The following is a 23498-nucleotide window of genomic DNA, read 5'->3' on the forward strand; positions in this document are numbered from 1 at the left end:
TCTCTCACGTCCCAGCACTCTGCCTTTTTGTGGGTGGTCCTCCCACTCCTCCACCACCACTTCCACACCAGATGATCCTCCGGATGCATGTGTCTTTCTGTGTCTGCTGCGATGGAGACGGCGCTCTCACGGCGCTCCGTGACGTTTGGCTTTTACAGCATCCCACAGCTACCAAAATTAGAGCTACTTTATTTGGAGACCTAATAAATAGAATTGCTTTGTTTTGGCATCAACGGTCTTGGTATCATATTTTCCTAAGTTGCAAAAAACAAAATTTTTTATTGAAAGAATTCTAAACTTACCTACCGGCAGGAAAAAAGAGAAAAATCCACAGGTGTTGTAAGGAACAACCATCAGTCTATTTCCAGTTCAATGAGCGATTCACTCGGTTTGAGTTGGCACACTTGTGCAAACAAACCAGAATAAAAAAGAAAAGTTGGGTTGGTTTCAGATGTGTGCTTTTCAGAATAAAATCAAAGTTTCTGAAAGGCTGAAACAGTTTGAACGTCCAGCTTTTAAACATCAGCTTTTCATTTCTAAATGTTCATAGAGATCCAATTGTTGATGTTATTAGTTAAGTCATTTTATACTTTTATGATGAGCTGTTGCTGCATGCCATGCCAGTGTACGCCCACTCATCCTGCTGAGCTGCTATAAACTGTACTAGTCACAAAAGGAAAAAGGAAGGATGGAAGCAGAGGAAGCTGTGGCAAAATAAAACTTAGCCTGCAGTTGCCTCTCTTTCTTTTCTTTTTCTTCCTATTGCTTACACATTAAGTAAGACACACACACACACACACACACAGACAAAAAAAAACACTCAGTCATTCACAGCAAACCACAGTCACCCACACTTGCAGGCCGTCATGGCTATTCTTAGCCGTGTTCTGGGTTATTTTTAGACCGCTGCCGGTTTCCAGTCATTTAGCAGGGAGGGATCTCAGCCAACACAAAGGAACTGGAAGGTCCTGCGAGCGTCAGTTTCATCTGTTTCTAATCTGAAAACAGCATGGTGTTGAACACACACACACACACACACACACACACTGATGAGGCAGAGCTCGCCCCAGCAGAAGAAGGTTAACAGAGTTACAGCGAGGAATGCAGAACTCCTCTGGTTTAAAAATAGCAACAAGGTTCCCAGACTAAACGAATACAAAACAATACGCTGATAGTTATCTGGCCCGCAGCCTGTTCATACACACACACACACGCCTACACACACGCAGACAGGCGCATGCCAAGAAGCCACATGAGGGCAGAAAAAGATGACCAAAACAAAGGAGCTTCTCTTTTACTGAATTCCTGTCTAGTTGGGTTTTGATCGGTGCAGAGGCCCAGAAACAATACTCCAACCTCTCAAAAACAGCTTCCCTTTTCCAGCCTTTAAAATGACTTTGAAATCTGCTTTGTTGCCCAAAGAGGGTCTTTGATCGTTCTGTAGCTCCAAAATGGAGATTTTTCAACAACAAACTTAAACAAAAGGCAATGACCAGATCACTCACACCCAGTACTTTACAGAGTTTGATATACTTTGGTGTATTATATTTTATGTTAGGGATGCTATTAATGTTGTTGTCATGGTCAATAACTGATATGAACAGATATGACATTTATTTCACTAATTTTTCTACATCTTAAAACCTCTCTGATCACACCACTGCCTCCACCACTGCTTCTTTGCTTCACTGAAATGCTCCACAATCCTGCTCTGCATCACCATCACTGTCACATGACCAAATATCACATGACCAACTTACTCCCCTCCCCTCAAGAAACAAATATGGTAAAAATATAAATATCTGGTACACACAGTGGACACCAAGCTGTAACCACAGACGCTAACATCTGCAGTCTTCCTTATCTCTTTGGAATCCGGTCAATCAGCACCAAGGAAAATAAATGCAGCTTCTGGATTGGCTGCCTTGCAGCTAACAGTGCGTCAAGTAGCAAGCAGATATTTCAGCTTCTCAAGCTGCATTTTCTTTCAAATATTTTAGATTTTCTCTACGGAAAAATCCTCTAATAAGCTGTACAGTATATGTAAAAAAAACATTGAGAATCAAATATCATTGAAATCCACATCACATCATGCCTTTGTGTCAGTCACATGTCACATGAAATTGCATTAAAAATAACTTTTTATATGTTCATTATCTTTTTGTAACTATCTGTAAGACAGAACTATACAATTATTATCACTTTATCATCTTCATCATCAAAACAGAGTCATTACAACAGCTGTCATGTTTTTTTCTTCGTGTGTGTGTGTGTCAGGTCGCTATGTGTGTGCTGTGGAGTCCAGAACTCCTCAGGAGCATATACACACACACACCCCCACCTGCTCACACACCTCCACACATGCCCCCACACCCCTGCACACGCCCACACACACACACGCCTCCATGTGTTTCTTGTTTGCTGGTAGCTTTTGATACTCGGCCAGCTCACGCCGCTTAAGTTTGTTGATCTCTGATTAGATGATGGGAGGGATAAAGGTCACTGAGAGGCATGCGTAACCTTGCAGGTTGAGGTAGCAGTGCCTGGCTCAACATGGTGCAGGGCTGGCTGAGCCAAGGTTGCTCCTGCTGTGCTGAACATGCATGTTGGAGCTCCACTTAGCTGGTGGGATATTACAGGACTGGTTCATCGTGCTGGGAGGTGGACATGTGCCTCTGAGGTGTGATGAGACCTCACAAAGGCTGCTTTCAGGTCATACCAAAGATACCTTCCACCGCCAGTTGTCCACTGTGTTCAGGACAGAAAACATGTGGCTACATCTAGCTTTCTAACTGGCTGCCATGCTAAAATTTTGTCAAACTGGTTGTAAAAAGTTATAAAGGGGGAAATTTTGAGCAGCTTAAAATGATTTTGACCTTCATTTAACTTGGCAGTTCCTCTGAGATCAGTGATCTCTTTTATAAAGAAGACCTCGCCAAAACACCAGCCATACGCACCAAAACAGTATAAGACATTTATATAACAATAAACACGAAAACAGAATGACAGCTGCTCATCAATGACTTCTCAAGAAAAAACAAAGATGTTCCTACGTTGTACTTTATGTAGTGGCAGCCTGGTCAAATTATGTATGCTCTACAGTGCTTCGCCTATGTTACATAGCATAGGTGATGATCAGGTGTCTTAATTACTCAGCAGTATAATGTGGGTGTGAGTTCAAATGAAATGAGAGTGAGGCCAAGATCAACACAGAAAATGACAATTAAACTGGTTTGAGACAATAGGAGGAGGCAACCAAGGAGCAGAGAGGAAGAAAACATAACGTGGAGGTCAAAGGTGATGCAGGTGGAGTGAGAGCAGTGTGTGGCATAAATAATCCAGCCTCTGTGGATGTTCTGCAGAGATGAAGAGGCTGCCTGTGCAGATTACCGTAATGAGCTAAACAGGATTGCCGTAGATTACAGAGGATTTCGGCACGTGTAAGCCGGCCTCTGACAGGGCGACCATGTGGACAGGGAAGCTCAGGTAAATACTGTATGTACTGTACATGAAGCTGGTCCTGGCTGACACTTGAGACATACGGAGTTATTCGGGAAATATTCCTGAAAGCAATATCCTAACTTGTGATGAAGGTTGTGGAAACCTGTCAGGGTCTGCAGGGTATTCAGAGAAGTCTCAGAAACACAAATAATCATAGTAAATAAATGAAAAATGAAAAAAAGAAAAGATGCTATGGCGACCCTTGTTTCATATAAATTAAAATGACCAGAGAAAAGCTTCTCTCTAGTTTAAAGATTTTATTTATATTACAGAAAACATAGAAGTTTTTTGTCCAATGTCTGTGCCTTACTGTGATTTTTAAAGGAAATAAACAATCTAATCAGCTGCCAGTAGGCAGACTTTGTTCGTTTTATGAGTACTCTGTTTTCCTGTCTGAAAACCTTCATTATTGTGCTGAACAGAAGCGTTTTGATCAGTCTTTCATATTTACATTTGCAGTGAGTGTTTTCTTCACCATCACTGTGAACCTTTGCTCCAGACATAAGTTGTTTTGTTGCTGCCTCTGACAGATTTTTTTCCAGGACTGCTCTGTATTTAGCACCATCCCTCTTCCTGTTAGCATTCACAACAAAAAACAAGAGCTCCTTCTTCCACATGTTCACTGTGTCGTCTACCGGGTTATGGGCAAACTGGAAGCAGGGCTTCTTTTGACACAACAGATGTCCTCAGAAGGTCAGATTTATGGAGCATATATATATGAAGCAGCTTCTTCCACCTGAGTTCTGGATATTTGCAGCACCTCCAGAGTTCCAGCAGGTTGCTTATCTGATTATTGCTCTAAGCTTGAGATATTAAGTTATAACCTAATCTCCTTTAAACTTTACTCCCACCTGGTTTCTGAACACAATTTATTAATATATGAATTGTGCTTTTTGTTGGACTCTTGAGTAAAATCCCAATAATTTTTTTGAGCTATTTTGTGGTGCTATTGTGATAATGATAAAGAATATGATTAAAAAAATACTTATTTATAGGCACTAAATAGTCCTGCAGGATGGTAACTGCATGGCACAGCATTGATAGCGCCATAATCACAAATATTGTTCTTCAAAAATATTTCCGTTTAGGCTTCTTCATTTACTTAAAAAAGTGTGATTCATATCACTAAATCAAACTGCTCTCAGTAACTGCAATTAATGGTACTTTTGAATTTAGTGATATTTATTGATGCTCTTGTCGAATAAAAAGTGGAGAAAATAGCAGAAATTACATTTTCTGATCATACTGTCAGTTTTTTTATTTATTTAATATCAGTAAGTGAAATTTACAATGGCAACAATAAATCAAAATTCTTACCGTGATAAGAAATGTTTCACCATAAATGATATATGATAATTGCCCAGCCCTTGTTCCATCGTAACAAAACGTTCACAATTTCATAAGGCAGTGTGTGTATGAAATTAGAACTGGTTTGCTTGTAGCTAAAAGAAAAAAAACCCATTAAGCCAGTGTTCTGCTGGTGAGAGCAGCAGCTCAGTGTTGCAGCTCTTTGTGTTCAGAAAACAGTAAATAGAATAGATGCTACATTTGAGTATTGATTAGTAGCTTTAGATAATCATACTGTCAGCTGTCAGGTTCAGGAGGTTTGCAGCCTCTGCATCAGAATCCTGACTGGACCTAAACCTCACCTGGGAGTCACACTTAAGCTAATGTTCCCAGGTTGGGTGTGTGTGTTTACATGTGTGTGTCAGGGCATATGCTTGTGATTGAGCCCTGTTAACACTGTTACATAAGCCCTTCGTCCAGTACGTACTGTATCACCGAGTCCTGGTGTGGCAACGTCACTAACATTCACCAATACAAACAAGTTAAAGAGACTAAAAACCTTCACCGAACTGAGAAATTAGCACAATAACACACTCAGACTTTAACTCACATAAACTTTCTGACATGACACTAAAAAAACATCCATTTACAGCCACAATTGCAAACAACCTCAACGATCACTGATCCTCAGATTTTGAACATGGACATCTGTCACAAAAATTTATGTAATGACAAATCACAAGCCCTGCTTACAGTCTGTTACAGAACAGACTGTAAGCAGGGCTATAACATCATCCTCTCTGGATCAAGTTATAGCCCTGCTTCTGCAGATCTGACAATCACACGTAGTGTACTGTAATCACTTGAAACACCAGCAGTCCTGGATTTTTGTAAAAAAAAGAATCTGTTGCATGAGAGAAGCAACTTACGCACCACAAAGAAGTTCTAGTTCTAGAAGTTTTAAAGTTCTCCAGCAGTTTATTAGTAATAACTGTATAATCAAACACTGCACATAGTATCTGTGTCTGCATTGATACAGAGTCCCTCAGCTCGGCATGCTGAACGCTTGGAGAGCCTGATCTGGCAGGAATATTGGGCCTGTTTTCTGATTAATTTACCTCATATTCATTTGGCCTCATAGAATGTTCTGTGAGCCCTGAACTTTCAGGCCAAGATGGTCACGAGTTTATTTTGTATAAAAAAAGTTGTTCTTTACACTAAAACAATCTGAAATGAATCCCAAACACGTGGACTTCCCCACTACATCCACCAGTGAATGCTACAGATACGTAGCAACAACATCTTAATCACCACATCAACACAGCAGAGGAGAAAACAAGGTTACACCCAGACAATGCAACTTACTTTGCTTGTAATATGGTAAAATTCACAAGCTTCAACCCAGTGCATGTGTATTTCTTTATGTTTGAACACACAATAAAGCACCGTTAGGAATACTGTTACATTGCATGATAAGAAATGTTACAGCAGCAGCTTTCACACCCAGAAACATAAAGAGAATATCGATTTGGTTGCTGGACTGTCAGGAACATTTTAATTCTGTACCCGACAACGAAACCTTGTTTTATTTCTCCATAAATTACTGAACAGAATCTTAAGATCAGGGAAGAAAATACGAGTATTCATGTGTTGTACTAATAAACAATGAGCCCTCAAAGTCCAAAAGGAGAATAAAAAACAAGACACAAAAACAGAGAAAGCAAATTATTGAAAATTCCATATAAAGGTTAAGTAGCTGTTCATCAGATCATCAATATCTGAAATAAATGTGGCTTTCATGTCATTTTCTGTCAGGTGTTCTCTCTGTTGTGACTTGCGGGTGGTAAAAGGAAAACAGGCTGTCTGTGTGTGATTGCTAAGCTGCATAAGCAAGGACGATGTTGCTGAAGATGGACAATATAAATATAAACATAGTTCCAATTTTTTTTAAAAAAACATCTCAAGCATCATGGGAAAAAATTTTTAATGTTGGACCAAAAATAAATTGTACTTGTGCTGAGCAGAAGGATCCTGTGAGGACACAGGCTATGAAGGCTTCAAAACAAAAATTCAAACATGCATCTCCTACATTACAAACTTGATCACTTGGTAAATGGGAGAGTGTAGTTTTTATTATTATCATTATAAATACAACAACAAAAGAAACTGTTGAAATCCTAAACATAAACCTTAGTTTTTGCTTTAAAGACACGTGAACCTCAGTAGATAATATTCCATCAGATGTTAAAAGATCTTTTCTATCCATCCCCATTCCACATTATCTGTGTGTGTGTGCAGGGGGTGGGGGGTGAGCGCGCGTGTGTGTGTATCGTTTCCTTACGTCCACAATGTCCGAGTTGGTCCTACTCTCATGCGGCTCGTTGTACTCGGTGTATTTGAGCAGAACCTTGTCCATGTCGGTGCTGGCGTACTGGAACAGCTTGTTGGTGCTGTTGAAGATGATGAGAGCGATCTCACAGTCACACAGGACGCTCAGCTCGTAGGCTTTCTTCATCAGGCCGAACTTGCGCTTTGTAAATGTCACCTAAGGGCAAGAGGAAAGTGAGGACCAGTTTTATACATGAGAGTTACATTTTTGATAAAAGTAGCCACTTGGCTTTTATCCTTTTTTCTTTTTTACGACAGTACATTTAGTCTGACACTTTAGTGAAGAAGGTAAAGCAAATGTTCTTTGGTTTACTTGGCTTGTTTTAAATGCAGCTAAGGAATAATTTTACTCCGCTTTGCTTGGAGTTGTTGCCTCTGATTTTGCCTTATTATGATTAGAGGTTAAAATAGGCTCTTAGTTTCCCCTTATTACAAGTCAGATAGTTGAGCAGGTCAAGTCATGACATATTATTTTTCAACAGTCACTGGGTAGTCCTTAAAGGTTTTTGCACTTTTACAATGAAAGAGAAACTGTATCGACTGCAGAAGTTTACTGTGATCTGCAAGGTGTGCTGTTTTCAGATAGCCGTCCAAATTTGGGGACGTTCCACTTTGTCAGAATATGTACCACATGAAACAGTGTAGCTTTATGCACAATCCAGAAAACATATTTCCCATCATTCCAAGTGGTAACTCAGGAGTGACAGAGCGCACCGTGTCGTCTACAGAGCTGACGTGTGTTTCTGTGTGATGAAGCTTCCAAAGATCCCGTCGTTCACATGGACACAAAAGCTGTAACTTTTGTTGCAAGATGAGAGTTCATCTATTAAACTGATTCAGGATGAAAATGTAATCTGAAAACTGGAGCAGTCTGCACATTTTTTTTTTAAAGTGTCCTGTTGCTTTATTATTTTTACAGTATTAAATTGAATATAATTTTAGATTTTATGTAATTTTCTCCGGGTTGACTTAAAAAATTAGCTCTTGAAATTGAAGGTTAATTTTCTAAGCTACAGAAAAGTAATTGTTAGGGCTGCACTCATATGAAAATTTGGGCAGATATTGATATTAAAATATTAATATCATGGCAGTATTTATAAATATTGTTTTTTCATGCAATTACTTCACTAACTGTCAGAACAATCAGTAGATTACTCAAAACAATTAAACAGGCTGGTGAGTTTTTTAAAATTATTATTCCTTTTAAAAATAGCCCGACTGTAAGCTGCTGCAGCGCTAAGCGCACTGTGCTGGATGCCCCATCACACAGTCCAGGGAAGAACTGTGAGGGTAGATCCTGCCTGCTGTGGATCAGGAAGCACATGTGCTTGCACTTCCTGTCAAAACAGGAAGAGAAGAAATGTTCCCTCAAACACGACCTGTGTGTGGGGGTGGGGTGGGGGGGTGCACACTTTGTGGCGTGTTCACTTGTGTGTAAAAATGAACTCATGCAACAGTCCTATTGACGACAGGGCCTCATTACTCAGAAGTCATGTTGCATTGAGCCAGCTGGTGCATCACAATCAGACTCATACCCAGTGAGTGCTTGTGAACATCACATGATAGTGAGTCTCTGGATGCTGGGATGTTACTTTGTTTCAACTTTAAAGCATTACTTCCATCAGTTGGTGAAATTTGTAAATTTACTTTTGGATAGTAACAACTGAACTGAGATTAAACACAATCATATAAATGTGACATCATTTCAGCTCTCAGCTTCTAGTTAAAACACTAAGACATCCAGTCTGCACTCAGACTGGAATTGTAGTTCTAACTGTGAAACTTGGACTGATTTTGACTGAAAGCAGTTTCTGTTGACCTTCTGTCTGTTGCTTACATGTCTGTTCCTTTCATCCATTATTCGTGCAATCTGAATCTTTTTCCTCCCCATCGTTGCGATTTTCCCACTTATTCTTCTTCTTTTCTTTCACAGTCGTTGCTTCTTAATGCCTCCTTCAATCCACTTCCAGCTCCTCAAATGTTTTTTCTTCTCAGTCTCAAACTGCTGGCTGGAACCTGCAGAGAAACATCCAGAAACACCCGGTCAGTTTCACACTAAAAACAATTCAGATTTCAATGAGACAAAATCATTCATTCTATCAAATGAATTACATATTGATATTGATCACGTGTTATTGCGATATATTTTGTTATTGAATTATTGTCCATGTGTGAAAGCTTTAGGCAATAAACAGGAGCTTACAAAGAAGATTTTTTTCTTCTTACACACAACAGACAACAAACATACGGATAATAAAGTGATTTTTATAGTCCAAACCTCAGACAGACATGTGTGGACGTTGCACCTAATTATAAAAATGGGTTCTGTACGTACTAAATTTAACTGCTGTGCACGCACAGACAGGCAGCATGCCGTCTGTCTGCGTGTCACTGTATCTGTATCCCCCTTCAGCAACCTCCCCCCAGACACGCCCATCACCAGCTTCCTCAGGGGGGTTCTCTGTGCTCAGGAGGAAGTGAAACAGGCGGCCATGTCAGAATGCAAATCACAGATTGTGGAGTTCAGATCTGCTGTAAGCTGCACCATCTGCAGCTTTTGAAAAGCAAAACTAGAAGGCAGAAATTTCTTCCAAACCACTGAGCACCTCAAGCTGAGCTCAAACTTCCGGTTTGTTTTCACAATCTTTATTATTATTATTATTATTATTATTAAATATTAATCAATATGAATACATAAAACAGTCAGTAAAAAAAACACAAAAACATACACATCATTTACAAATGTTATAAGAATAGGTTAATATTAGTTGGAAATTCTAAAAATAAACATATCACATCAACAAAGAAACACAGAACAATTACTGGTTCAACCACGTTAATTTAAAACATGAATCCATCATGTTTGTTTAAAAGCCCCGGTTTAAACAAATTTCTAAAAATGTCTAAAGATGTGATGTTTCCCACTTCTACTGGTACTTTATGATGAGAGTGTGTTGCTTGACTCACCAAAGAAGCTATTTCTAAATTATATTTAATCATCCCCTTACTAGCTGCTCTTCTGGTTTATTTCCTTTCAGCAAAATAAAAGGAATATTTCCTATTTTGCTAAAAGGAAATATATAACATCCCAATAGATGGAGTTAGAGCCAAACTGACAGGTGATCAGCAAAATAAAAAAGTTGAAGTAAAATCTGTCATCTTTCAAAGGAAAAACAATGTTGGTGATAGATGAGATATTGATGATGGAAAGGAAGAATCCAAATATCTAACGATATTTGGATTCTGTACTCAGAAGAACTGATGTATGAATATTACTTAAAGATACTTGTTTAAAATCAAGTTTAACTGATACCTATTCCTTTGGTGTTTTAAGCCTAAGACTCTCCTTTACTGTAGAGAGCCCAGGCCGCCTGTAGTTCCCCAAATTGGATCTCTGTCAGCAACAGGAATTTCTGCTTCGATTTTGAAAGCACTTCTCACTCTGTGCCTCTGCAACTTACTTTGCGTTAGCAGCATAATGCATGACCAGAAATATCTAAATTGTCATGCAAAGTGTGCAGTAGTTGCATAAAAACATAAGAGTGATGTATGGAATTTCTTCTCCACATTCTTCAGTCAGTGTTTGTCTAATAAGAGTGTTATTGCGTTACTGTAAACACAGATACCGGCTTATAGCCGCTCGTCTCCATTTTCACACCTCCAACCACCAAGTGCCACATTATGGACTTGGATCAGACGAGACCCAAACTCCACAGAGGATTGTTAAGTAATGGAAACTGTTAAGGAGCTCTGCTTTATTCTTGCAGTTTTTCTGTTTGCCAACAGACATGCTTTGCTCAGAACTCTAAAGGAGCAGTATTATGTGTTTTCCAGGCACAGAGTGCCATTTTATATCACAGTCAAGTAACTATGTTAACTTTGGTTGTTATTAAAATGCTGTATATATCAAATACGACTTTTTATAGTATTTAAAAGGGTTAAATCAATGTTAGAAGAACTAGTCTAGTCTACAAGCTTAAAATAAATCTGTGATTATTCCTATTTCAAGACGATACACTTGTTGTATTGTGCTAAGGTAAACAGAGATATCATAACTACACTATCTGGTCAGATTCCAGACATGGCTTGGTTTGCAGTTTCACAATAAATTCAGGATACATCTCAGTTCAACTTAAGGGTTTTATGTACTCATTATGTATTTATAGATTAGTAGGTTGAAGTAATCTTTGAAGACTTGAAGGCTTCTTTTTCCTTTTTCTTCGTGCAACCAAGCTTTCAAAATCTATGCGATAGATAGATTTGAAGTGAATGTTACATTTTATTACAGTGCCTTGCAAATGAAACTTAAACTTTTTCAATATGTTGTTGTGCATAAACAATAAACCATAGACATAACCATAAACAATAGATGTTAGTATGTTTTTATTTAATAGACCAACACAAAGTATGGGAAACTTGTTAGATGGAATGAAGATTCTACATGGTTTTCAAAGTTATTGTATTTTTTTTCACAAATACAGTCTGAAAAGGAAGGCATGGTATTGGCCCATTGGCTTTAGAAGTCACCTACTTAGAAAACAGAGTCCAACAGTGGGCATGTAGGCGTGGGTGTGTGTGTGTCAGGGAGGAAGTTGTGGAGAAGCTTAAAGCAGGGTTAGAACAACTATCTATCATCTACTCCACAAATCTGACCTTTATTGGAGCAGTTGCATAAAAACCAATTAAGTAGATTGTGACATAAAAATGAGAAAAATCCAAGTGGTGTGAATAAGTCTACAAAGCACTATGAACGGAATTAAAAAGCAAAGCACTACCTTCCACTACTACTGTGGCAATGAACAATAAATCAATTAATTATTTCCATTTGTTTATTTTTCTCTTATCTCCCTCTTTTTCTACCAAAGACTGAATAACAAAAAGCTTCAGCCTAATGCAGTGGTGACCAGAGTGGGTCCTGGAGCACTGGCATCCTGCATGTTTTAGTTCTCTCCCTGGTTTAATGCACCTGGATCAAATGATGGTTGATATGATGGTTCATAAGAAGAACACTGACATGCTGAGAAGGTTGTTATTACCACCAGAGAGAGAACTAAAACATGCAGGGTGCCGGCCCTCCAGGATCAACTTTGGGCACCACTGGCCTAGTGCATTGGTCTCAACTAGCCCAAAAATTTTGTTTGCAGTGCTTTCAGTATCCATTTTATTTATTTATTTTTATTTTATTTTGGATCTTTAAAATGTCTTCCAGTTCCAGCATTAAATGTTTGTTAGAAATGAAAGTTTATTCATCTTTGAGCAGGTGTATGTGTATTATTATTCCATTACCATTATGTTACTCTCAAAATAGCAATATTATAGTTTATCACAAAAACTTCTGGGACAATTTATCATCCAGCAAAGTTTGTTATCGTGACAGGCCTCACTACTAACTCTCTCTATCTACAACCTCTGTTGGATTGTGGAGACAGCATTGACATATCAGAAATATATACTAATGTCTAACATAAACATGTTCAAGTCACTGAAAACAAAACCTTCAAAATGTGTTTCTATTGTGTCAAGACTGCAGCAGTTTTTGCAAAACATCAGGTGTTTTATCTGCTGCAGCATGTTAGCAAGGTCGACCTTTACAGCAACAGATTCTGTGAAACCGTTAGCTTTCAGAACCTGTCACTTCCCTCCTTTCTGAATAGCTCATTCGTCGCCGATTCCCTAAAACCCAGAACTCCATATCCAAGGTACATATTTGGTAAAAACAACCAGTAATTAAAATGACTAATGTGATTATCAGTCGGAGCACAACCTGATCAGAACATGTTGGTTTTCTGCTTGAGGGAAGCATTACCTAAGTGCTTCTCACACTACGCCGTAACTGATGTGTTTTGTCACAACACATCAAGAAGATTAAGTTTTGTGTTGTGACAGTAATACAGAGCCCATCGGCAGCAAGTAGAGACATGCCGATTGAGCATTATGTGAATATCTAGTGCATGAGTCAAAGCGCCTGCAAGCGCTCCTCTCTGCAGGACGGCTCCACAACGCTGTTTAAATTAGCAGCACTCCCAGACATGCACACTCAGCACGTTGGAGCTGAAAAGGGAATTTTAGGTCAAGCAAAGATGGGAGCCGTTCAGGGAAGGTTGCTTCAAATCACAGAAATAAGCACGAAGGTGTCGCTTCGTGAGGAGTTTGATCATTTCCAGGATGACGGCAAATCTCCAACCAGCTCCCCCTCCTGCGTCTTCACAAACCTCCCTACTATTTATAGACCGTGTAAAACAGAAGGACTCCAAAAATAAAAGAGTGAACTTTTTACCCCAAAGAATAATATGGCTGGGTTCTGGTTGGCAGGAACGAGAGCAAACGTTGAACAGAGAGAAATGGAAATCAGCTGTCGAGCAATCTCTCCCAATCCGTCGAACAATCTAAGGCTGGCGGAGAGCTGTGTGTTTTTTCGGGACTACACGTGTGTACAAAGCACATCGCCCAGAGCAACAGCTAACAGGCGACATGTGGACATGCCCTCGTACTCCCTGCTCCCTGATGCTGCAGATAAGGAAGATCTGAAGAGAGCTGAGAAGGCCTGAGGTTGCAGGATGATTGGTGAGGGTGATGGGTGTGTTTGTGAGGGATCAAACTGTATGAAGAACTGTGAGTGCTTCTTCATACAGAATCAGCTGCTGCTCATTTCACAACTTTGCCATTTCAAATCTTTGCAATTTAACTCCTTTCATAGGGGATTTTCCTGGATACGCAGCTCTGTACTGACCATCAGTTTGTAATCACAAGAGGGATGTTGTGCATTTGTTTTAACAACCAGCAGTTTAAGATAATTTTCTAGATTCTACTATGGCCTAGTCCAAGCATTGCCAGATATCTGGGCAGACGAATACGTTTTTATGTGTTTTGTCCTTCCATCCAACAAAAGCTGTGTTATAAAGACTTGGTCATGTGCGTACTTGGCCTAAGACTACTGTCAGGATGCATGGTTTTTGATTTCCAACAGGTAATGTCTGCTAGTCACTCGCTTGGAATTACTTTGGTTTGACTGGGGGTCTACATTAGAAGATGTAGGAAATGTGTGTATAAAATAGCAAAGGAGTCCTCTAGTTGGAAAAAAACCCAACAACTTATGAGGCATGTCGAGTCTAGAAGACCTCGGCCTCGGTCCAACCACGCATTTTGCACAACTGAATGGTTGCCATGGGAGACAAAAGGATTTTTCAAACATGCATGAAAGAATCAAAGCAACACTAGTGTGTTTTTGATGAGGGAATTATAACATGATGTAAACTAAAAAAAGACCATTTTAAACAATACTGCTCCTTTAGAAAATGTAAAAAACAAACAGACATATTTTTACAATATTTACATGCTGCACCTTTAATAATTTCGGGGGGGGGGGGGGGGGGGGGTTGTTTCCACTTTTTATTTTATCGTTGTCAGCAGTTGCTGCCCTAGGCAAAACCGTTTATGTCAACCTATGCCAAGAACTGACCATGAATTATTGTGCTGTTCCAAGTATTGTGTTAATTTTCCTCAAATAAAATGAGGTCAGCCACCTTTGAAAGATTAACAACTGGTAATAAAAGTTTTATTACCAATTAGTTTTACAGCTAATAAAAATAAAGCAGGTGCCAATGTCTCGTAGTTGTGTAACCTTGTGATAATTCCGGTGGAGATTTTGTGTGACTTGTGCACAAACCCTCCTCTGTCTGAGTCACTTTGATAGCAGCCTGCAGCACTTTGCTGGAGACGTGGACGGCCTTGAGGGGTGGGGAGCGTGAGGTGAGTAGAAGAACAACAGTGGTGCTGTCTTTGAAGGCTCTAAGCATCTGCTTGTTTCCAACAAACCCTCTGTTTGAACAAGCTCATCTCTACAGCCTGAAGTTAAAACCAAGGCTAGCAAATATGTGGACTGGCATAAAACAGGAGCAAAGAAAAAGAGAGAGAGAGGAATATTGTTTGCTAAAGAAAACGACCAATCATGTGCTGTGTTCTTCAGTTTATCACTGAATAAAAAGAACTCTGTTAAACGATGGCAGTAGAATCGGAGTCCCCTTGAGTCGCCCTTTTGAAGAAAAACTCTCTGCAGCAGAAAAGCTTTAAAAAAACCTTTCGGGTTTCATTAGCAGCTTACTTCTGCTGGGGGAAATTTGTGATAATTTTTCTTTGCAACACACCTCAACTTTAAATCTTGCCACATGTTTTCAGTTGGATTTAGGTCTGGCCTTTGACTAGACCATCCTAAGACATGAATCTGGTTTGATCAAAATCATTTCATTGTAGCTCTGGTTGTAGGTGTAGGCTTGTTATCCTGATGGAAGGTGAAACTCAGCCTCTGAGCTCTGGGTGGGGCTGGGCGAAGTGGCTTAAAAATAAAATCTGATTTTTTTATTTTATTTTTTAGAACAAATAACATTTTTGATTTTAATTGATACGTTTTATCCTCACTTTTTTTCCCCTTAAAGAAAATTACAAAGGACAAAACAATTCCTTCTGTGAGTAGACCTGAATTCAAAGTCAAATAGAAGCTGTAAAACACGTTTGTCAGACAAGGTGGTAGTTCCTGAGCAGGTCAACATCACTCTGGAACTCCAAGCAGTGCATTAGTGAGACCGTCCAGATTTCCCACAAAGTAGATCTTCAAAACAGAAAAATTGATTAATCGATTAATTGCCCCCTGGGAGATGTTGCAAGCTGTAAACAGAACGTTCTCCATGACCAGTCTGCTGGGTTTCTCAGGCCTCATGATGCTGTTGGGTCACTAATGTTCTCTAAACAGAACCAACACATTTTTACTGAGATTCAATTACATCTATTGTCCCTCCTGCACTTCACACTCATAATACTGTTTGTGTTGATCTTGACATAAAATAATAATAAAAACGTTTTATGAATGTAACATGATAAAATGTGAAAAAGATCACAGAGTGTGAAAACGTGTGAGCTAGGATTGTCAAGTGCTGGTTTCAGCAATCTTGTCAAGTTGTAACACAGAAAACTCAGAATGATATTTGCTTGTTAAAGGGGCAGTACTATGTGCTTTCCAGGCACTTGGTGCCATTTTAAAGTACAATCAAGTAACTATGTTGCTTTCAGTTGTTATGAAAATGCTCTACACAAAAAGTATGACTTGAAAGTGGGCCTCTGTCACTTTAAAAACTCCTGCTCTTTCTGAAACTCTGCCTTCAGGAAGTCATCACAACATGGCTCCTCTATTAAACCTTTAAAAACGTTTTTTACCAGCATTGTGCTGAGAAGTAGATTATATAATGAGCTCAGCAGATGTGCAGTTCCACCAGGTGTCTGCTAATTGCTGCTGGATAGTCTGAAGGAGCTGAGTGAGGGTGTCGTAGGGGAGAGCTGCTCTGTGAGGTGGAAGCTCGGAAGCTGCAGCTCAGGGGAGGAGCTTCATTTTGTAAATTTTAGAACCAAAACCTGTTCTGAAGATGAAACCTTTGAAGTGTTCTTGCTGCTCTCGCAGATAAATTTGGTTCTGCATAGGGCAGAACTGACATGGACCCTACACTTTTCTATCCTGGAGCTTTAGCAACAAAAACATGTGCTTAATGTCTGGTTTTGGACATTACAGATAATGAAACCCTGAATGTAAAAACATCTTTTGACTAAAGTCTGAAAGCGTCCAACCGCTGTCTAAACCTGCTTATCTCTGCAGGGATACCAATGCCTACCTCCAGCGGTCAATGGAGGAGGTGTACAGTCTGGACTGACACACTCACTCATGCCTAGGGCTAATTCAGACAGAGCAGTTAACCTAGAAGGCTTGTTTTTGGACTGTGGTAGGAAGCTAGAGTACCTGGAGAGAACCCACACATCCACAGGGAGAACATGCCAACTCTGTGCTTAAAGACTCCAGGATGGATTTAAACCTCAGTGCAGACCTGCTCCGAACATGTCAAATAAAAACTTTAAGTCACTGGTAAGCCTGTTGCAAGAAGCAATTAATTATTTGATCAATTAAAAACAGTATGATCATTTCTATTCTGATGATTAATATTTTTTGAAGAGCAAATTAGTTTACAAAAACTGAATATTCAATTTTATTTATGGATTCGGTGGTGTGCAGATTTTTATTTCCTTTCTGTTATTAGTATTGGTTGTTGTGTTTTATATTGGATATTTAAAATATCTTCCAGTTCCAGTGTTAAGTGCTCTTTAATAAAATTAAAGTTTATTGGTCGTTGAGCAGGCAATTTTGCATTATTATGCCATTATCGATATGGTAATTGAAAATGGTTCCAAAACAACATATTATCATTTATCGTAATAATTTCTGGGACAATTTATCGTCCAGAAAAATGAGTTATTGTGACAGGCCTAGTCACAGGGCTGCCGAGTGTTTTTAAAAGTGTGAAGAGTGCATTTGTAATATTTAAAAGTATGTAATCATACTTTTAAATGCCTTTAATCATGAAAGTATGATTAAAGGCACAGAAGTACCGGGAAGAGGCCCTTCAACATTCGCAATGCGAGTTTCAGACATAACATGACCCTGAATGTGAGGTATGATGAGGTACTCCCTCTAATAACCAATTCTTGAGTCACTTTGTGAGACAGATACCGAACCACATGCTCAGCTTATATCCTCTCACTCCATGCATGTGATAGTCACTCAGCACTGGACATCAGAGTCCTGCTGAGTCTCAGATCCAGGAGAAACAAGATGGTTTCCATCACAGCCACTGGATGCTGAATCAGCTCTTTTACCAGGCAACAACATTCAGGGGTGCATGGAAGATGGCCCAATAAGTCTTCACTTGGGTGAGGTTTGTGACCATATGCCTATAGCTTTTCCTGTGCTGAGGTACTGCAGGAATATGGGCTGTCAGAATCCTTAAAGAAGGGCCATTTGCTCCCTAAAACTGGTGATGAGACAGATTGGCCCTTAGGGAGAAACAGAGTTGCCGCTTTTCTCTGTCAAAGGGAGACAGTTAAGCTGGTTTGGGCTTCTGGTTAGGATGGTTTCTGGATGCCTTCTTAGGGAGGTGTTGCAGTTGAACAGATTAAGTCACATGGGCAGTGGAAAGCCTTGGACTGCCCAACATGAGTTGGAGGAGGAAGCTAGGAAGAGGGAAATATGCAGATCTTTGCTGAAGCGGTTAAAGACCGTTCAGGGTCCCTGCTAAAGGGGTCATATGTAAAGTTACACAGTCAAAATTAACAGCAATAATTTGGGTTCTTTAGTCTGTCAGAAGACAAAAACAATGAGGGTTAATTTCTCAAAGACATATTTTCACCATTCATTTATAAATGTCACAGTTTCAAGCTAAATATGTTTATACTTGCTTATTTAATACTACACTTACTAAGTAAATGTTTACTTTGAAACTGTGACATTTATAAATGAATGAATAACATGGTGATAATATGGCATTGAAAAATGAACCACCATTCTCATTTTCTCTTATGATCCAATGATTTATGGATTTTTGAATAAAAATCTGGCTTTAAACATTCCTATAAAAGACAACATAAAATAATTATCAAATAAATATATAAGTGTATGTACAATATATTTACTTGCCATGAACATTTCATATTCTACGAGATATTATTTGTGAAAGTGGTGTATACACTACTTTGAGTCATTTGTCAGGTGAAACTCTAGCAGAAGCTAACATGTACAGGTTTCCTTATTTCCACTCTTGGGCTTATAGCCACGGAAAATAAATACCATTTCTGGGTTGGGTGCTTTGCAAACACCACTCAATTCTGTGAGGGATCAAAAGAAAAACTATGAGGGACGATGGTTTATCACTGATGTGAAAGTGTGATTTTTAAACCACTTTTTGACCTTTATTTGGTCAGTTAAACCAGACTCAGCTGGATGATGTCATAACATAGATAATCTAAAACAACAACAACAACAACAACAAAAAAAACACTGATGCATGTTTTAAGGCAATGTGAGGCTGGTATCACTCTCACAACACAAATTTAAATAAATGGAGTCAAACATCTCTCGCAGCGGCTTTTCACATCAACATTTGTGAGTATGTTACATGACATTTCAATAAAAGTCATTATTTATGGACTGTAGAGCAGCAAGTGTCAGCAAATATTGAAAAATTCAGACAATGGTTGGACTAAATGTATCATAAGAACCTGAACAAGCCTCCATGCTGGAAATAACTTTTTAGCTTAAAAACTAAGCGCTTAACTATCATTGGGAGAAAAAAAGAGAAACGTTTGGTTAAATTGGTAAATTAATCCAATGATTTATGGACTTTTTAGGTAAAAAATTCCAAAATCTCAGGAGGTCAAAAACAATATCCACACTCCTAGAATCTTTTCACATTTTGCCATGTTATCATCTCAAACTTTAATGCTTTAAAACAAAATTGGAAAGTATGACATATATTTGTCAACATGCAAAACAGAAGACAACACTTCAGCTTCACTATGTGGTAAAACATGGAGGTGGTAGGTTCATGCTGTGGGGATGTTTTCCTTCAGCATGGATACAGACGAGATAGAATTCAGTGGATTTTAGATTGAAGCATGTTAGAATAACCTAGCCAAAGTCCAGAGGTATATGTTTTAATTCAATCTTAAATGACTTGTGACAAGACTTGATGTCTACAGACACTTCTCATCCAATCTGAACCAGAGCTGTAGAGACATTCCCCAAAAATGCCACCAAAAGACTGACAAGAGGAAAAGTTGAAGAGGTCTTTAGGGTGTTTTTCTATCACTTACTTTTTTGAGGAATAAAAAAGAATCTCTCTATCCGAGTTCAATGACTCTCTGGCAGGAAAATGTCCAAAGTATTCCCAAATGTCCAAGGCGGGAAACTCGACCCTTCCTCGGTTGTGTATAAAAAGTCTTCCGTTCAGCTCCGAGCTCTTACCTCCAAGCTCATTGTTCAATAAGAAGCAGCAGCTGACACACCGGGGTGGCAGTAAAACTTCTCCCGCTCCTCCACACACACTTTTATCCAATGTTTTGAATTTTAAAAAAAAGAGGCGCAGGAAACAGGGCAAAGGGAAAACAACTACTTTTGCTACCCGACCTTTCAACATCCACTCCCGCATCACATTTGCCGGACTCTGTCCTCACACAGCCGCTTACCTTCCGCTCAGTCCCGCATGATTCGTCACGCCACGTCCTGCTTGCAGCGTGTCTCCGTCCAGCGGTTCACTTCAGTCCATCCAGCGAGTCGTCTCCTCCCGGAGCAGAGCACGCGCTTCCCGGGCTGTCAGTGAGTAAGTAAGCACCTGAACGGACGTCAGGCAGCATCGTCACGCGCCCACACACAGAGGAACGCGCAGGGTAAGACGAATAAAGGAAAACGAATTTAGAAAACGGCAGAACACCACAGTACCACTGTTTGGTAAAAACAAAACAAAATAAATAAAGTAAGTGAATCCTTATTGAAAATGTTTCTTTTATTTAAGTTACATTTTCAACAGGTATTGAAACTATGAGAGTACAAAGAGTTTAAAGACAGCGCTGGACAGGTACAACACTGACCCCAGGTGGACACAGTTGAAAGCGCAACTTTTCTAAAAATCTGTTTTTTTTAATGTACGTAATTAATTATACACCTAATGATGTATCCGGTATTTCGGTTTAAAACCTTTGTATAAAGTATAAATTTGAGATTCTACTACCTCGTCAGGAACCATTAATGGGGAAAAAGCCTGTATTTTAATTTAGTTTAAATGTATTACATTAAAATACAAGCCCCTTTTCGTTTCATGCTTTAACAGAAAAAAATATATATTTAAAATTTGGCTTACTTTTTTTACCCCTGTAATATTTAAATGTGAAAAACAATGCACTTCTGACTTGATGTTTTTGGCCCTTTGGACCAAATGTTTGGACACCCTGACGTAAGATGTCAAGCTTCTTGTGTCACAGTTTGGCCAGCAGAGAGCGTCCAAAAACCTCCTATAGCTGGGCTCTCAAACATAGTTAAGTTGTTTGTTGAATTGCTCTATTTCAAAAATAAAACTCTAGAATCTGCCCTGCGACAGACTGGCGACCTGTCCAGGGTGTACCCCGCCTCCCGCCCGGAACGTAGCTGGAGATGGGCACCAGCAACCCTCCCGACCCCATTAGGGACAAGGGTGAACAGAAAATGGATGGATGGATGGAAACTCTAGAATCTGGCAGATCATGATAAAACTATTGTTCCAAAACTTTAGAACAGTAATATCCAGACTGAATTCAAATGGTAAAATAAAACAGGAGGATCAGCGGCTCCACAATTTCATTTTTTTTATTTGTCAACACTCCTCCTTCTCTGAGTTTATTTTTTCAGACTACGTGTTACTTTAAGCTTACAGCGTCTGTCATCATATTCAGAGAAAGCTGAAAATGCCAAACTGGGAATTACATCAGAAAATGAGAAAACAACCCAATAAATCTAATTGATTGTTTTCAGTTTGGACAAATTTCTCTTGCAATTCTGTCATTCTTCTTTAACTTTTTTCTAAATTTCATTGTGTTTATTTTGTAATATATATTTTTTATTGGTATAAAGTTGATCTTAGTTTTAGTAGGCTTTTGAAAGTCTCGGCTTACCTTTTTTTTTTTACTAATATTTTATTTCATTTTAATTGTTGCTGGTCAAAATTTTGTGAAATGATATAATCCATGTTATTTTATAGAACAAAAAACTTTTTTTTTTTTTACTATCAAGTAAAATAAAGCTAGACAATGAGTAGAGGATACATTTTTCCAGTAAGACTGTACACCATTGGCTAAGCAGGTGAGATACGTAAACTTGAAACAACTGCATGAGCGACGGCCCCTGATTCTGTTGACCCTCGACTTCTGACATCTGTAATTACAAAAAGGTTTTTTTTTCCCAAATAAAATTTCTGTAACCTATATTTTAACATCCTTTTATTAATTCTCCACAAGTCCCTGTTTGTTCTAGGTTGAGTCTGTGTTCATTTTATGATAATAGAGCGTAGATTAAAAAAAAAATTAAAACAGTAACATAAACAGGTGTTTCAAATGTTCGAAGATTCCTGCATTTATTAAGAACAGGTAGAAGCTGAGGACATTTTTGGATGCAAAAACAGATTTTGAAGTGGAGAAATATAATATAACAATAAAACTCTCTGAATCTGCTTCTTGTAGAAAAGGAAGTTCAGATTTTTGCTTAAAGTTTATTTGCCCAGACTTGAACTTCTCAGCCCTCTGCTCTGTGTCTGCAGTGTTCCTCTGATGTTTTCCTCTCCTGTTCTTCCTCTCACATCCATCAAACCGTCCGCTCACTCACCAGTGCTTTGTGTTTCTGTCTTCACCTGGAAGGATTCCCAGCAGCTCCAGCTGTGGGTTTGCTCACTCTGTCCCTTGTATCAAACAAGATGAGCCGAAACAAAAAAGGAAAAAAAAGGTGAATAAAAGCAGCGTTGCTAAGCCAGACCAGCTGGCTTTGGAGAGCGGGGCAGCCCGAGCTGGGCAGCGTTTGGGTCTGACTTTTCTGCAAAGTGAGCAGCTGAGGTAGTCCACAATCCAACACCCCCATCCCATGCCCTCCGACACATACACAGTCAGACACACACACATTCACACACCCTGTGACCTCCTGCGTCCCAGCTCAGTGCATGTCTGTGGATCGCTCACCTGTTGCTGTCACTTGCAGTATATTTAGCTGTAAGGTGTCACTGATGCAGTGTGTGCGTGGGCGTGTGTGAGTGAGTGTGTAGAGGAGAGAAAAATGTGTTGCTGACACTCAGGGGCCCTCTGTGGTCTTGGTGCGAGGATTACTGCTTCTACACTGTAAATCATGACATTTTAATGTTTAATTGAAAACAGAGGAGTGAATCTAAGGTTTTGCTAAGACTCAGTTAAACTAAGTCTAGTGAATTTTTGGCTGTGTAGTAAATTACAAAGTTGACTTTGATTAAATGAATTCAGTGGTTTTAACTTTTTCTTATACTTGATTTAAGTATTGAGGTAAAAAGGTTTTAAGAATGAACTTATTTCATTTGAAGTCATGTGAAAGGCTGACATGGGGATTTGCCAGGAAGAGGTATCCCATAGTGCATTGTGCTACCACCAACAGCAACTAATTTAACTCTTTTTTTATTTGTTGCAAAACTTAATTTTAAGATGTCTAAGGTAAAAATGTCGACTCCAAAGCTTCATATGCAGTCAGTTCATCCACAGTGAGCCGTTTTCAGAGCAGTGCAGCTTCCGTTGCCTACATTTGAATACATTAAACTGCACCATGAGAGAGTTATGTTCATTTTCATCACCACCTGGTTATGTTTGTTTTACTGAAAGAAAAAATGAGCAAACTATCACTGCTTCTTTGTGTTTTCTGCTAGAGAAACAAATAAGAAGCAGGACCCAGGAACTGCTTCAATCAAGTTATA

At 39.1% G+C, this 23498-nt stretch overlaps 1 protein-coding gene across 1 annotated transcript in view; it reads right to left on the reverse strand.

Moving 5' to 3' along the window:
* mef2ca (myocyte enhancer factor 2ca) overlaps positions 1–22622 on the reverse strand; it is a 41580-nt gene extending 18958 nt beyond the window's left edge. The window contains exons 1-4 of the mRNA XM_028025241.1: positions 22397–22622; positions 20233–20378; positions 9014–9192; positions 7130–7333 (exon numbers count right to left, since the gene is read on the reverse strand). Of these exons, the coding sequence (XP_027881042.1) occupies positions 7130–7333; positions 9014–9067 (258 nt within the window). The 5' untranslated portion in view covers positions 9068–9192; positions 20233–20378; positions 22397–22622. The remainder of the gene's footprint in view (positions 1–7129; positions 7334–9013; positions 9193–20232; positions 20379–22396) is intronic.
* Positions 22623–23498: the final 876 nt, after the last annotated feature.

The sequence above is a fragment of the Xiphophorus couchianus genome, chromosome 8 (assembly GCF_001444195.1).
Source record: "Xiphophorus couchianus chromosome 8, X_couchianus-1.0, whole genome shotgun sequence".
Taxonomy (NCBI): Eukaryota; Metazoa; Chordata; class Actinopteri; order Cyprinodontiformes; family Poeciliidae; genus Xiphophorus; species Xiphophorus couchianus.